Here is a 15,793-nt window from a genome sequence, read left to right as displayed (position 1 = left end):
TATCTTATTATATATTTTTATTAACTAAGTGAAAATCTGATCCTGACAACCTCTGTTTGGAATGAACCCAGCTTGTTCTTCCCAAAACTTCTCCACAATGTTTGTTAGCTGTTTCTGAAGAATACTTCTATAAATCTTACCAGGGGCACTCAGTAAAGAAATTGCTATATAATTCTCACATTCAACTTGATTTACTTTTTTATATTTTGGTACTATGAGTACTCTACTCCAATCATCTGGTATTTGACTCTCTTACCAGGCCTCCTGAATTATGCAGTATAACCTCTGTAAAACTTTCATACCTCCATATTTTAGCATTTCTGGTCGAATATCATCTACTCTAGCTGCCTTTCCATATTTCAGGTTTGGGATGGTTTTTTATACTTCATGTACAGATATATATATATTACGGATGGCATTCCTGTTGGCTGTTTTCTACCACCATGCGTTCACTGTTTGTTTCATTTAACAATCTTTCAAAGTAATTACTTCATACATCCAGAATATCTTTATGCTCAGTTTTCATTTACCCTTTATCATCTCTAATTCCTTTTATAGTACTCTTTATCCCATTTCTGAACTTTTTCTATAGCCTCCAGAATATTTTACCACCTTCCTGATATTTATTTCCTATGATCTTACCAAAGTCTTCCCATGACTTTTGTTTAGCTAATTTTACACAATATTTTGCTTTCTTACATTTTTCTCTGTATTCCCTTAGAGCATAAGGTGACTTACATGCCAGAGACTCTCAATATGCTTTCTTCTTTTCCTTCACTGCCTCTTTAACTTCCTTAATCCACCATGGAGTTCTGATTTTTCTATCCTTGCAGATTACCTCACCACATGCTTCTCTGGCTGAATCAGTCAAAGTTTTCTTTAGGGTTTTCCACTGAATCTTGACGATTTGGTTCTTGTTTTCAAACTCTTTCAGTTTTTCTTGAATAATGTTTATGTATTTGAGTCTACAGTTAATCTGATTTGCTGTTCAACTTTGATTTGTTTCAAAACTTTCCGATTGAAAACTTATTAATATTAATTTTGCTTAATTCCTCATATACCCCTTCCTCGCTCACAGTCTCTCTCTCTCTCTCTCTGATGTTACATTCATAAGGATGAAGGACCTTTATGAACTGCTCTTTACATATCTTAACTATATCTGCAGCATTCATTTCAGTAAAATTATGAAGACTGCAACCATGTTAGGAATAATTACTTTAATATCCATCTTTTAACCTTCATATTAAGGTCATCATCTAAAGTGTAGTCATATATATATTAAGACAAGCTGTATTACATTTATGCCAAAGTGACAATGATTTGCTATCTCACCATAATCATTTCCTTTTATTTATTTTTTTTGCTGGCTGCATATCGAAAGAACTTCCTAGGATTTTTTTTTTCTTGCTTCCTTAGCTGACTGCTTCTCATAATGAACTTTTGCTACCCTTACGAACCAATTAACTCTTCTTTCCTGTTCTTTGTACTCCTTATGGAATTGATTATTACCATTCTTATGTGCCTCCATAATTCCATCTTTCTCTGTATTGAATAATTAATCTCTTCATTTATCCATTTCACACCTACCTTATTTAACCATCTGGCTTTTGAAATACATTTAGACATTGTTTCTATTAGACAGTTCTTGAATATCACCCAAGCAACATTGATCTCCTTTCCACCCAACTCCTGAGTCTATGCTAAAATTGCAAGCTGTCTCCTGAGCTTCTCATAATCACCAACCTTGTAGTTCCACATATACCATTTCCTCATGGACGGCCTCACTTGGTTGGCAACTACCGAGGTAATCACTTCATGGTCACTCTCACCAGCTGGAGGGAGATTTGACACCTCGGTTATAATAACATCCTCTGATGAAATGATCAAATCCAAGACCCTCAATCCTCATGTACCCTCTGTTGCATACTGCATGAAGTAGTTGTCCCTCAAAACTTCACAAAACTCATTTTCATTGCTTCCATTTGCTATCTCTTCGTCCCAATCTGTATTGCAGTAATTAAAATCACCCTTTGCCCATTTGGTTGGCTAATTTGCATATACATTTCCTGATCACTACCCTCCACTTTACCAGTCTATAGCAACATTCAATGAAGTATTTCATTCCATTCACCTCTATCTCACACCATACTGTCTCAGAATACTACCACTATCCCCCCCCCCCCTTGAATCTCTACCAAAATACATTTCATTAAGATAAAGAAATCTTTATCTTAATGAAATACATCATACATTTCTATCTCTATTCCTATCAGAATGTCATTCTCATCATGTTTCACTTATTCCAACAATGTTTTGGTGAATTAACTCACTCAATGCAACCATTTCATTTCCCTTGTTTCTGGTAATTCCAACATTCGTATACAAACATATAGTATGCCCACAGATTTGAGACCCTTCGACACTTCTGCGCATGTCACAAAAAGGAGAATCCATTCCGATAATAGGGTAATCAATCTGTCTTCTAAGATGAGTTTGTTTGTTATTACAGGTAGGAAAATTTTGCTTTTTTTTTACAAACAGTGTAGTTTTTAAAGTGGTAACTATTTTGCTTGTATAACAGTTGGAAAAATGTATGTAGAGTATTAACAAATTAAAAAAAAGGTATAGCATAAAATAAAAATTTAACGAAATTTATTATACAGAAAAACAGAAATTTTTTGAAATTAACTTAGATATTCTAAACTTACAGTTGAGAGAACTGAGACACTTTAATGTCCTAAACCGATTAATTATTTATGACTTGTTGTGACTCTATTAATAAACCCATGCAAAAAAAAAAGGTTGGAAAAAAATACCATTATCAAATCCTTTTAATCTTCATAGTCATCTGAATTGATGTTCGAATCGCCATTACTTTCACTTAAATTGATCACCAAAGGTTCACATAATTCTTTGATAATTCTGTCCCTGTCCCAATACATATTTTCCATTGAGGTGACATGAGAGCAATATTCTCCCCAGTTTTGAACTACTACTTTCAATCACCTATTCTGAAAGCTTAAAAAGTTTCGACATATCAATATCCCCAGTTACATTGCGATGACGAATGAAATTTTTCACTTCTGTCCAAACATACTCAATAGCATTAATATCACAATGATATGGTGGTATCCTCAAAGCTAGAAATCCATAAGAACTTGCTTCTTATTAGACCAATTTGGAACTTTGTTTAATTGAATGGAGTGATATGAAGCATTATCAATTATAACAACAGTGTTTTTAGGAAGGTTTGGAATCAGTTTTTCTTCTGCCCACTTTTCGAAGATCGTAGAATTCATTTGTCCATGGTAATCTCTAGTAGTTGAATTGGCTTTGTATAGTAAGTTTAAATTCAGTAAAAAACCCATTTCTCCACCCGCACACAAAATTATTATGCGCCGCGAGGCATTTCCGGTTTGTAGCACTCCACATTCTTCGTTAGATTGCCAACATTTTCCATAAGTTAAATTACTATCAATCCAAGTTTCATCTAGATACACAATCGGTCTTTTCTCCTCCCTGAAATGTCATATTGCTCTCAAATACTGTGTTCTAGATAAAACAATGTCACTTCGCTCCATGATAAGTTTCCTTTTATTCTGGGACTTTTTGAAACAAAATCCAATTTCATGAAGTATTTTCCTTAAAGTTTCTCTTTATCAAGGAAAATTAATTTTTTCTTTAATCACAGGAATCAATTTCGGAACAGTTGGCACTCTTTTCTCGACCACGTAAAATTCGTGAATAGTTCTTCTTATAACGTTCTACATCAAAATCATTCAAAGCTATGTTTTCGATGGTTTTCTTTCTCTCGCGCTTTTTTTTTTTAGGAGATTTAAATTTTGGCTTACCTTCATCTTTTGATTCCCTACGAATTCTTTTAACAGTCGACTCCTTTACGCTCGCAATTGCACTTGCATGTTTTATGACTTGAGAAAGGGGAATAAGGAGACTGCCTTCTAACGATTCTTTTTCGCAGAATGTCAGCACCTCATTCAATATTCTTTTGCAAGAGCTACTGAAAGGTTTAACAACAGAACTAGTTGACTGTACTGGATCCATCATACAAATTAATAATAATAAAAATGTAAAAAAAAGCGACAACAAAAATCAAGCTACTACTAGTACAGCGACAGACAAGAAAGCGCGTGATTTTGCATGTTGGGCAACCAATTCATACATCCTTCATTTCTTTCTCCCCTTCAGCATGAATCAACTATTCCAGAAAGCCAAACAGAGCTCTACAAAGTGTGGGTGTACTATAACAGCTCACACCTGGATCTATAACAAGTTCTGATACAACTTATTGGATGTGACTTCTCCATACTTTCCTTGACCCATTTCTTTTTCTCCTTACTCATCCCAGAAATTTCTTCAAATCCAACTGTTTATCCTATATCCCAAGTCATCTCCTTTCCTTTTCATCTGCACATGCATTCACATCCTCTTGGAGCATCTCCCTTTCTCATGGTATGTTCCCCTGTCTGCCCTGAGTCTCCCAATTTCCTTTTTGTTTTGCACACTTGTTCTGTCATTCTCTGCACTAATTAATCACTTCTTCATTCATAAGCACCACTTCAATATCTCTTTCCTTACTCTCCTGCTCTGTTCACATTGTTTCTTATTTACTCAGATTCATTACTCTCCCTTCCAGCAGCAGTCTCTCCAAATGACTCCCACCAAAACTATTGAAATGCAGTCCATCATTCTTATACAGCTGAATTTCTTCCTTCAAACTTATTCCACATATTAACAAACTGCACTCCTTTCTCTTCATTTCTGCTAACATATCATTCATAATTCTTGCTCTCCACCTCATCTGATCACTGTCATACCTGTACCTCTCATACCTGGTATTGGTAATGGTCATTTCCAATTTCAAATCCTCTGTACTCTCTGCTATCTTGAACTAGCATGAAGATATCACTATCAACAATGATGTAGTCAGTGAGACTTTTCTTATTTCTTATGTCTTCCAAACATTTAAGTTTTAAAAAATTTGTAGACTCTTTGATGGACATTTGTAAGTTAAATGATAATATTGAGACATATGACTGTTCATCTTTATTATACCACTAAGGTTTGAAGATGTCAGTGCAATCTAGCTAGACAGTTATCTTTTGCATCTGCACATTGTTTCATTAACAGTCTTTTAGCAGTGTTTCACAATTAGGGTGTTTGATAGTAACAAGATCAGTAATAACAGAGGACTTCAGCTCAATTCTAGCAAGACAAAGATCATGGTTCTCAAAGGAAAAACAAACAGAGAAGCTCTTGAGAAACAAATGTATCTTAATGGAGAAAGAATTGAGAAAGTCAGCAAGTTTGAGTGCCTGGGATCCATTATTAATGTGAAGAATTGCTGTTCAGAAGATGTCAGAAAAAGGTTAGGAATGGCTAAAACAACAGTCAGAGATCTGTCTAAAATCTGGAAGGATGGATCTATCTCCATGGGAACAAAGTTGAGGATTTTGGATGCAGTTGTTTTTCCAACAGCAACTTATGGATGTGAGACTTGGAACCTAAAGAAGTCAGATAAGAAACGGATATCTGCTTTTGAGATGTGGTGTTACAGAAGGCTGTTGAGGATATCATACACTGAAAGGCGTACAAATGAATGGGTGTTAGAAAAGATTAGTAGAACTTTAAGGCTCCTTAAGGATATTGACAGAAGAAAATTAAAGTATTTTGGACACATAGAAAGGATGGAAGGAGGACTTCTCCGAACAGTAATAGAAGGTAAAGTTCCTGGAAAAAGAGGCAGAGGTAGACCATCAATGAGATGGATGGACGGACGGCTTGTGTGAAGTGACTGATCTTCAGAGAGTTGAGGCTGCCAGAAGGGCAAACAACAGGACTACATGGCGAGGCCTAGTGTGGAACATCATCGAGCATCGGAGTGACCATACGGCGTCTGTAGATGCCCAGTGAACACAGACAGACAGATAGTAACATTAGTTTAAACTTGAATGTCAGATATCAGATTAATATTTTTATTGTTAATAACTTATGATGATGAAGTATAATAAATATTCATTTGTTCTTTATAGAAAAATAGGCAAATAAAGTTTGTCCTTTGTGTTGTACTACTTAAAAGATACTGGGAAATTCATGCCTGATGTGTCAGTAGAGAGTCTAACAATAAAACCTATTCAAGACACTTAAAATGCATGGGAGAACATCCAGCCTACTCGAGCATGTCAAAGGCAGAAGATGAAAAACAGATCAAGACAGACTGCAGTATCTTGTATTAAAATGCAGAAGGCAACTTAGCACCACACTATCTGGTCTGTTTTTTTTTTTTTTAGTCTCTTTGGAGTGCATTAATAGCATCTTTCATCTCCTGAAACAACTCCTGGAATAACTCATGAATTCTCAACTCCTGTTAAGGATTCTTTCAAATATCGATGATATGAGAGACATATCAGAAACCCAGTAAGGACCCACTTGCAACATTTAACTATTATTCATAAGGACATGTCAACATTTAACTATTATTCAAAACTGAGGATGAATCATCTCATGGAGGAATCACCACCCTTGTCAGCAACCAGACCCCATTCTAGTATGTTCAACATAACACTTCTCATGAGACTGTAACCACTCACTTCTCAGTGAGATTCCTTATTATACTATGTTGCATATACTTAACATCTGATTCTCAGTTAACTCCTACTGACCTTGCTTATTTTATGCTGCAACTACTCCCCTCTTCTTATCAGTGAATTTAATGGCCACTCTACTCTATCGGGTAATGCAAGCATCATTAGGAGAGACCATGTTGTTGAGCATAAGGTTGATGGTAATGATTGCCCCTCTCCCTCCCCTTCCAGATAATAGAAAGAATACCGTCCTTCATTTACCTGACTGTGTATTCTGCAATAGGTTTTACATCTCCTATCCTACCATCTTACACTTTTTGTATGTGGGAAGTTGAACAGAACATATAATAAAGCAGTCAATAATAAAGCAGTTCCTTTCCAGTATATCATCACACATACAGACACATAAAAAAAAAAAAACATGCTCTCTTTGAAGATGCCGGTTGAACATTAACTAGGCTGACTGTTATATCTTTTCACAGATTTAATCCTCAGTTGCTCATCCTATCAGTGAAGTAGTGATGCATGTATTGTCCAGGCAGCAATGACTGCATTTGTAGACTTCATCTCAGTTTCCATTCTATCCCATCCACACCATGATGGAACTCCAAATGCCAAGCAAAAATAAAAATAAAAAATCAAGACAGAGTATGGGTATATATTTTGTAGATACCCTACAGTATAGAATAAGAAATAGTTTTTAAATAAGCTTAGGCCAAAGCACATTACATTAGATGTCAGAACCAAAAAAAAAATCTATGATCCAGTTTACCTCCTCTATTATTACTCATACAGCCAATGTATTTCTGTATTTCATCCATACACCAGATGCAGTATCTTTTTTTGTCAATCCTCAAACATATCATCCTGAATTTTTTACATTCAAAGAATAACAAGAGAAACAATGGCTTAATTTCTCTTCAAACGGATTAGAACCATGAAATCAGCTTTTTGTTAAGGAAGAAGTGAAAAGCACACTCTTACTCTTCTGTGCTGGTGCTGTAGAGCCTGATAGTAATATATTATAACATATATATATATATATATATTAATAAAATATATTTGTGGAACATACTTTGACATTTAAAGAAAAACAATAGAAACAATGGCCTAATTTCTCTTCAGATGGATTAGAATCCTGAAATCAGCCTTTCATTAAGGAAGAAGTGAAAAGTACTCGCTCTCCTGTGCTAGTGCTGTAGGTCCTGATAATATTATTTTTCTGGGTATTTCCATGGAGTCAAAACCTCATCTTGGGAATGTCATATGTAATACTAACTATTATTCACCTAATAGCTATCATATTTCCCTAGAAAATGAGTAATCTCCTTTCCTACAACAATATTGGTGAGAAAAAAGTTCTGTATGTCAATCAGTTGCATAAAACTCTGTTAATAACTTATAATTTTTTTCACTTGGTTACAAATTAAATTAAACTTGCCAAGAAGTTATATTCTTGTTTAATCCTTTATCCAGTATAAGCAAACAAAGCATACACACAAAGCATACACACAACTATGCTACTACTGCATACAGAGGCTGATTAATCACATCAACTGCCTTAGTATCCCATAATTGATTTCCCATACCACACTTCCTTTTGGATATGCATAATGCTATGCATTATCGGAGAGCCACTGATTAGATTAGTTTCAGCTTTTAAGGTGGTACATCTTTTATTACTTATGTATGGGAAATATATGACTTCTGCATTAATTCAACCTTGATATCTCTTCTGGGTCTGGCTTCCATTGATGAGACCTCAATAAAGGCCGAAACTGGTCTGCATAGTGACCTCTCTTATAATGCACAGCTTATGCATATCCAAAAGGAAGTGTACTTTGCATTATGGGATGCTAAGGCAATTGAGATGACCCCCCCTCATATACAAGTAGCCTAGTAGTGAAGATACTTCACATGCACTTTGTTAACACTTGGATAAAAGATTAAACAAGAACATAACCTCTTGGCAAGTTTAATAGCATATGTTTTTGTAATATCCATTTTTGGCCTATCATTTAGTCTTTTTAACCTACAGGCCTTCAAGGTCTGGAGAACCCTCATGGAGAATATTCCGTAAATCTGGATCTACTCCATGGAGTCAAACACAAGGAATTTATTTGACTAGGGTCTGCAGCATTAAAGCCTTCTTATAAAGACAAATTATAACCTGGTTTCCTCATGGAAAGTCATACTTTTCATCACACTGAGAAAAAATATATGTACCATAGATAACATTCATCATCCTGTCATAGTATTAAATAGATTTACAGAAATTTTATATAACACTAAGTTTAGCTGCTGGACAGGCTATTAAGTTTTAACATTTTAAAAGAAAAATTGAATGAGAGTTGTATACGTTTTTCCTTCTTTTTTTTCCCAGCAATCTGTCATAATGTCTGCACATAATGGAGTTTATTTCCATTGATTCTTCCATGGTCTCACTAAAGAAGAATCAATAGAATAGGTGAACTTTAATTATGCAAACCTTAGAATAATCATATTTATGATTGTAAATATTTTTTTACATCTGATTGCTTTTTTTTTTCTTTTTTTTTTTTTTTTTAAATAGGGATGGATGGAATTAACACTGATGTTCATTGGTTCCTATGATTCAGCTGTATTTAAGCCTAAAGGATCAAGTTTATATTACAATATGCCCATAGCTTTTCTTTTGGTTACATTTACATACTTCCTGGTTTGCTTAATAATGATGTTAAGATAGTAAGTACATCCTCATTATTGTTATTATTTAAAAAATCAGTGAAGTCAACAGATGGTGAGTGAAGAGAGAGAGAGAGAGAATAAGGAGCCATCCATAAAAGTTGTATAAGGTTGCACTGAATAATGGAATGAAGAGTAGAATTTTTGCATGAAGAATGATAAGGAGTGGAATGCCTTGCAAATTGTGGCACACATATTAGGAGTGTAAACAAGTTTAAGGTTCAATATGATTGATTATGTTGCTGTTTGAGAATGAGATCTCCTGCACAAGGAATTATATAAGCATTTTATATAATTCCTTGACCACAGTAATATTAATAACATGCCTCAATGGAGATTTATTTTGTTTATTTGTTATTAATAAAACAAAGCTCGATGGGGTCCCCCACAAATCAGACAAACCAGCCTGAAGAAACACACACACACACACAAATTTACAGACATAATACACTGGCCTCATAGCCTTAGTTGCTTCAGCTGTAAATCTGAAACAACAACTTGATAGGATCCACAGACTCATTGTGGATGGACTCACTCAAACAGCAACACATGAATCATATTGAACCTTAAACTCATTCACTCTCCTTGCATTCACAACACATGCTAAACACATTCCACTTGCTACTGCCATCTTAAATGTCCTGATCATATCACTTTTTTTTCTGCCTATCCACTAAACCTTGCAATTTACATTTTCTCAGCCTCTCTCATAATCAGCATTCCAAAGTCCTGATATTGCTGTAGTCCAAGAGTTTGCAACATGTAGCTTGCAAGCCACATGAAGGCCTTTGAGCACATAAATGCAACTCTTAAATTTTTAGCTGACATGTATGAAAATCACATGCTGTTTTAAAAGCACATGCATGGATGTTTGTGATTATCTGTGAAAATACTAGTGGTGGTCGGTGATAGATGGCATTGGTGGAGATGCGTTGTAGATGGAGACAGAGAGTTGTAAAGCAAGTGCCCTCCCTCAGCGAGTCCATGGACTCCCTGGAGGTGTCATGTGATAATATTAATATTAACCTGCTTGTCTCTGCTATCAGGGTATTCTTCAGTAATCAAGTAATCCAATGAGCTGCTTTAGCCACGTTTTGCAATATGCTTTCTAAATTTTAACTCCCTATCCACTTACATCCCTAAATCCCTGGCTTCATTGATTTCCTAGAGTACAGTTCCATCAATCTGGTACACATCTGGTAATCTTTTCATCCCAAAATACATGACCTTACACTTTCCACATTAAATTGACATCCATTCTCCTTTGCCTAGACTGCCAGTCAATCCAAATCATCCTGCAAAATTTTAACATCATCTGTATTTACTATTGCTCTACCCAATTTTGCATCATCAGCAGATAGCTGAATAGTTCCTCTCAAATCCTTTGCTTTATCATTAATGAACAAATCAAATTAAATAGTAGTGACCCAAGAAAAGAGCCCTGTGGCACATTATTAGTCAGAGGTCTTCTACTGAACTCTACTCCTGAATAAACTACTCTCTGATATCTCTCCATCAATCACCCTCTTATCCATTTCACCAACTTTAGATCCATCCCAATGTGCTGATTAGAATTTACTGATTAAAATTCCATGTGATATCCTTTCAAAAGCTTTTGCAAAATCCAGCAGTATCACTGTAAACTCATTACATTTTATCCGACTCGGCTCTCACTGTATTATAACATGTAAACAAGTTACTGAGGCGTGACATACCCTTCACAAAACCATGTTTACCCCCTCCCATTTCTGTCTGTCCGTTCCTGTATTTGCTTTTGACCAACTTCTCCAGTACCATGGCTACAAATGTTTTGCAACAACTGGCACATATAGATAGTGGAGAAGGTTTATCCTACAAAGAAAATGAATTGGTAGCCTGATGGTTATATATATATATATATATATATATATATATATATATATATATATATATTTTTTTTTTTTTTTTTTTTTTTTTTTCAGGATTCTTGAAATTGGTTTTGAGATTTCAGTAGCCAAGGCCTAATTAGCATTGTGGAAATGGTGTTTGCATTCATAGCACTAGGCTGCCCAAAGAAAGACTGTTATGAGTTTGATTCTGGTTGCCAGCTAGAGGAACTTTTTCTAAGTTTTTCAATCACTGGCATGGACAAGTAGAGTTTTTTCTTCCCTGAATGGTTTTTAATCCCACAGTTCAAGAAAATCGACCATTGAACCTTACACTAAAGCAGACAATAATATGCACTATCAGGGTTAGGTATCATGAGATGGTAGCTATTTGTAGTCTTTTTTAAAGAAGATAGCCAAATGTTATATATATATATATATATATATATATATATATTATTCTTGAAATTGATTCTGAGATTCCAGTAGTATAGGGAATTTGTACTTGATCTACATATAGAGTTAGAGTTCTTAGGAATATTATTATTATTACATGACAACTCCAAAGAGTCCAAGGACTCATCGCAGGAGGGCACTTCATTCAGTACAATCCACTGTCCACATTACTTAATCTTCCATCTACATGCAATACTATCTATTGCCCACTAGCAGTATTTTATGTACATAAATTTTGCATATACTCTCGGTGATTGTCTGTATACAGGATAAAAATCCTGAGTTTCAAGGGAAAAACTCTGCTACCTCTGTATGAGATCGGCTAACTCACCTTCAACTGAAAAATTCCATATAAGTGGTGAAGAAAAAAATCTTTATAGATTTCTATCTTCACTACAAGAATCAACCTTTGGTGCAGCAGTGTCTTGTTATTCACTTGTACTACACAAGTGCTTATGTGCTTGTACATACCTAAGATATGTTATGCTAGATCTTCTTTGGATTGAAAGAAGCTACATAATAACATGCTGCTACATAATTCTTTTGATAATGTTCAGTTCCTGTTGGAACTACTTAACAAGACATATGCAATTATGTTTGAGAAAAAGCTAAAAAAAAAAATTGTGGAAGAGAAACTTCACGAAGACCATTGGAGTCTTGTCAGGATCAGATCATTACTTTAAGACCAATAAAGAGAATTAATGGGAATATTACAACATCTGTATTTAACTTTTGCAAATTTGGGGAAAACCATGGGTAAATTAACTGTGGAAAGAGTATAGAGGCAGATAACAAAGATGGTTTCAGGACTGTACAATGTTAGTTATGAGGATTGGCTGAGGGAATGTGGACTGCAGAGTTTGGTAGATAAAAGAAGGAGAAGTGATATGATTGAAACTTTTAAACTGTTGAGAGGTGGTTACAGGGTTGACACTGGGGAGTTCTTTTGCTTGGTGGAACAGTGGGAAGGAGCGATGACAAGAGGCCATCCCTGGAAGTTACGAAAGGAAACTGTGAGCAAGAGGGTGAGGAGTGGTTTCTTTGCATGGAGGGTGGTTGAACCGTGGAATGCATTTCCTGATAGAATGGTGAGAGCAAGAATGGTCAATGAGTTTAAGGAGCGGTGTGATAGACTTTGCGTTTCCTAAGGAAGGACCTCCCACAATGAGTCTTTTGACTCCATGGAGGCCTGAATAATAATAATCATATGACAAGGTAATGGGAGAAAAAAGATTCAGGATGCTATAATTGGATAAGTTAAATAAGGATATTATAACAAATATCACTATAATAAAGTCACTCGCTAAAAAAAAAAAAAAAAAAAAAACTGAAAAGTTCCAGCTGAAGCCTTACTGGATCTATGGAGTTGAAAATAGTGAAATCAAACTGCTCTGAATAGTATATATATATATATATATATATATATATATATATATATATACTCCATTTGAGTTATAAGTCAGTAATTAGAATTGAAAGAGGTACAGGAAGGTGATTTGATTAAAAAAAAAAAAAATAAGGTATGAAACAAGGGTACATGCTACTTCCACTCTTATTCATCATCTGTGTGAATCACATTATGAAAGAAGTGGCATTAAAGCTGATATTCAACTCGGCTCTTAATTTATATAGAGATTGTTATACTTCTAAATTCATGCATGCCATAAGACAGACTATTTAACTAACTGAATAACTGGTATAAAAATTTAGCATGAAACTCAGCTATGAAAAGACAAAAGTTGTGAATTTGGAACACATCAGTTTCACTTTCAGTAAAAACCTATGTAGCAAGTAAAATATTTCTTGGTTATGCACAAATTTTAGTAAAGATGGAAAATTAAATATGGAAGCAGAGCTCATATGGCAGAAAGGCGGCTGAATAATTTCATATGGAATAAGAGAGAGAGAGAAAAAAATTAGCCAAAAAGCTAAATTAATAATATTTAAGATAATGTTTGAACGATTTTTAACTTATGAATTGGAAAGTTGGATTAGAAATAAAACAGCAGTTGATTAAGTACTTTAGACCACCACAAATATGATAGTTCTGAAGAAAAATGAGAGAGTGAACAGACATCAGTGCAGAATCATATGAAAACTGAAAATACTAGAAACAAATTTGTCATTGTTAGCAATCAAGAAAATGTATGAACAGAGCTAAGCTAAAGCAGCACATGGACAAGGACAAGTAAACAGAATGGGAGAGGAAGGTATTTGATGGCAGGAAAAAACTGAGATGAATTATCATCATTGTTATTATTATCATAGCTCATAAAACTGTGAATTAAACTCTTTCACAGTTTCTGCATTCATTACACTCTCAGATAATGTATTTCACTTGCCAGTCACTCTACACAAAAATCCAGATCCCCCTCCCTACTGTCCATATCCTCATTATACAGTTTCCAGGAATGGATACTTATTTCCTTATCATCCTCCATTCTTTGAAAAATATTTTCTGTATTAATCTGATAGCAATTGCTTACCAAATTATTTGTATTATTCCTTGTATGTCCTTTTTCCTATCTGTGAGACTTTGCAAAGTTCATTCCTTTGATTTTTTTTTTTTTTTGTCATATGCAACATTCCACAAACCAGAAACCACTTGACTCGATTGCCTCTGGATACTTTCCAATATATCCTCTTTGAAACATAGGGAGCAGTGTGATTAATGCCTTATAATGCCTCCTCCTCACTTACCATGTTAGTGCTCACTATATCATTGTCATAATCCATTGTGATGTCCTCACAGTTTAGTATTGTGTCCCCCTTTAGTGTAGATTCTTGTTTACCATCACCCTCAGATCCTTTATATCCTTCATCTCTTGTAAGACATCCTCACCAATTGTATATTCTGCATATCATCTCTGGTTTCCAAATTTTAAAACTCTACACTTTGAATCATTGAACTGAGAACTCCACTTAGTTTCCCACTTACACAACCTGTTCATATTATTCTGTACATCTCCTCTGCTCCTCATACTTCTCCCTCATTTTGCATTTTCTGAAAACACATGCATATCTCAATTTAATGGAAGACCAAAATCAAGGTGGATTGTTATTGGGTTGGCAAATAAGTTAGTTCAGTTTTTGCGTTAGTACAAGTTTTCGCCCTTCGCCTGGCGATATTGTTGTGCTACCACGCAACGCTATTGTGCAGTTGAAAGGCGACATTTTGCATAACCTTTCAGTGAATTTTCGTTTGGCCTACTTCAGTTGTGTGTGTGACATATTTTTAGAAATGGAAGGAAATAACATACATTACCAGCATATTTTGCTTTTTTATTTCAAAAAAGCAAATGAGCTGCGGAGGCCCATAAACAAATATGCAGTGTATATGGGGATGGTGCCTTAACAGAATGCATATGCCAAAAGTGGTTTGCCAAATTCCATTCTGGAGATTTCGACGTCAGTGATGCGCCTCGTGCCGGTTGCTCGACCGAGGTTGATTCGAGTGTTGTGAAGGATATCGTCGACAAAAATCCATCACAAACAGTGCAGAAGATTGCTGTAGTACTGAACATATCCCATACAAGCATTGAAAATCATTTGCACAAGCTGGGATATGTTTCAAAACTCAATGTTTGGGTGCCACATGAATTGACTAAGGCCAATACGACTGCTCGCATATCCATCTGTGATCCGCTGCGACGTCGCCAAGAAAACGACCCATTTTTGAAGCGGATGATTACAAGAGATGAAAAATGGGTCGTGTACGATAATGTGGTATGTAAAAGATCACGGGGGCACAAGAGTGAACGCCACAAACAACCTCGAAAGCGGATTGCACTCAAAGAAGATCATGCTCTCTGTGTGGTGGGATTATAAAGGTGTTGTCCACTATGAGGTGTTACCATCAGGCAGAACAATTGATTCAACTGTCTATTGCCTACAGTTAATGTGACTGACCCATGCAGTTAGCAAAAATCATCCTGAATTGGCAAATTGGAAAGGTGAAAGTTGTCTTTCACCACGACAACTCCAGACCCCACACATTGTTAATAACCCGGAGTAAATTGTTACATCTTGGCTGGGATGTTTTGCCGCATCCTCTGTATTCACCAGACCTGGCACCTTCCGATCGTTGCAGAATTCTCTTAACGGGAAAACCTTCACTAATGAGGAGGCTGTCAAAAGACACCTGGA

General features: G+C 35.4%; 1 protein-coding gene across 4 annotated transcripts in view; it reads left to right on the top strand.

The window, feature by feature from the left end:
- Positions 1 to 15,793, top strand: part of LOC150102971 (transmembrane channel-like protein 7) — a 407,541-nt gene that overhangs the window by 152,492 nt on the left and 239,256 nt on the right. For all 4 annotated transcript variants that reach the window (XM_090398590.1, XM_090398591.1, XM_090398592.1 and 1 more), the window contains one exon: positions 9,175 to 9,326. In XM_090398590.1, coding sequence (XP_090254716.1) covers positions 9,175 to 9,326 — 152 coding nt within the window. The remainder of the gene's footprint in view (positions 1 to 9,174; positions 9,327 to 15,793) is intronic.

This window comes from Typopeltis vanoorti, chromosome 9, assembly GCF_054136105.1.
Source record: "Typopeltis vanoorti isolate ZY-2024b chromosome 9, IOZ_Tvanoo_1.0, whole genome shotgun sequence".
Lineage (NCBI taxonomy): Eukaryota > Metazoa > Arthropoda > Arachnida > Uropygi > Thelyphonidae > Typopeltis > Typopeltis vanoorti.
This window is presented reverse-complemented; position numbering and strand designations above follow the sequence as displayed.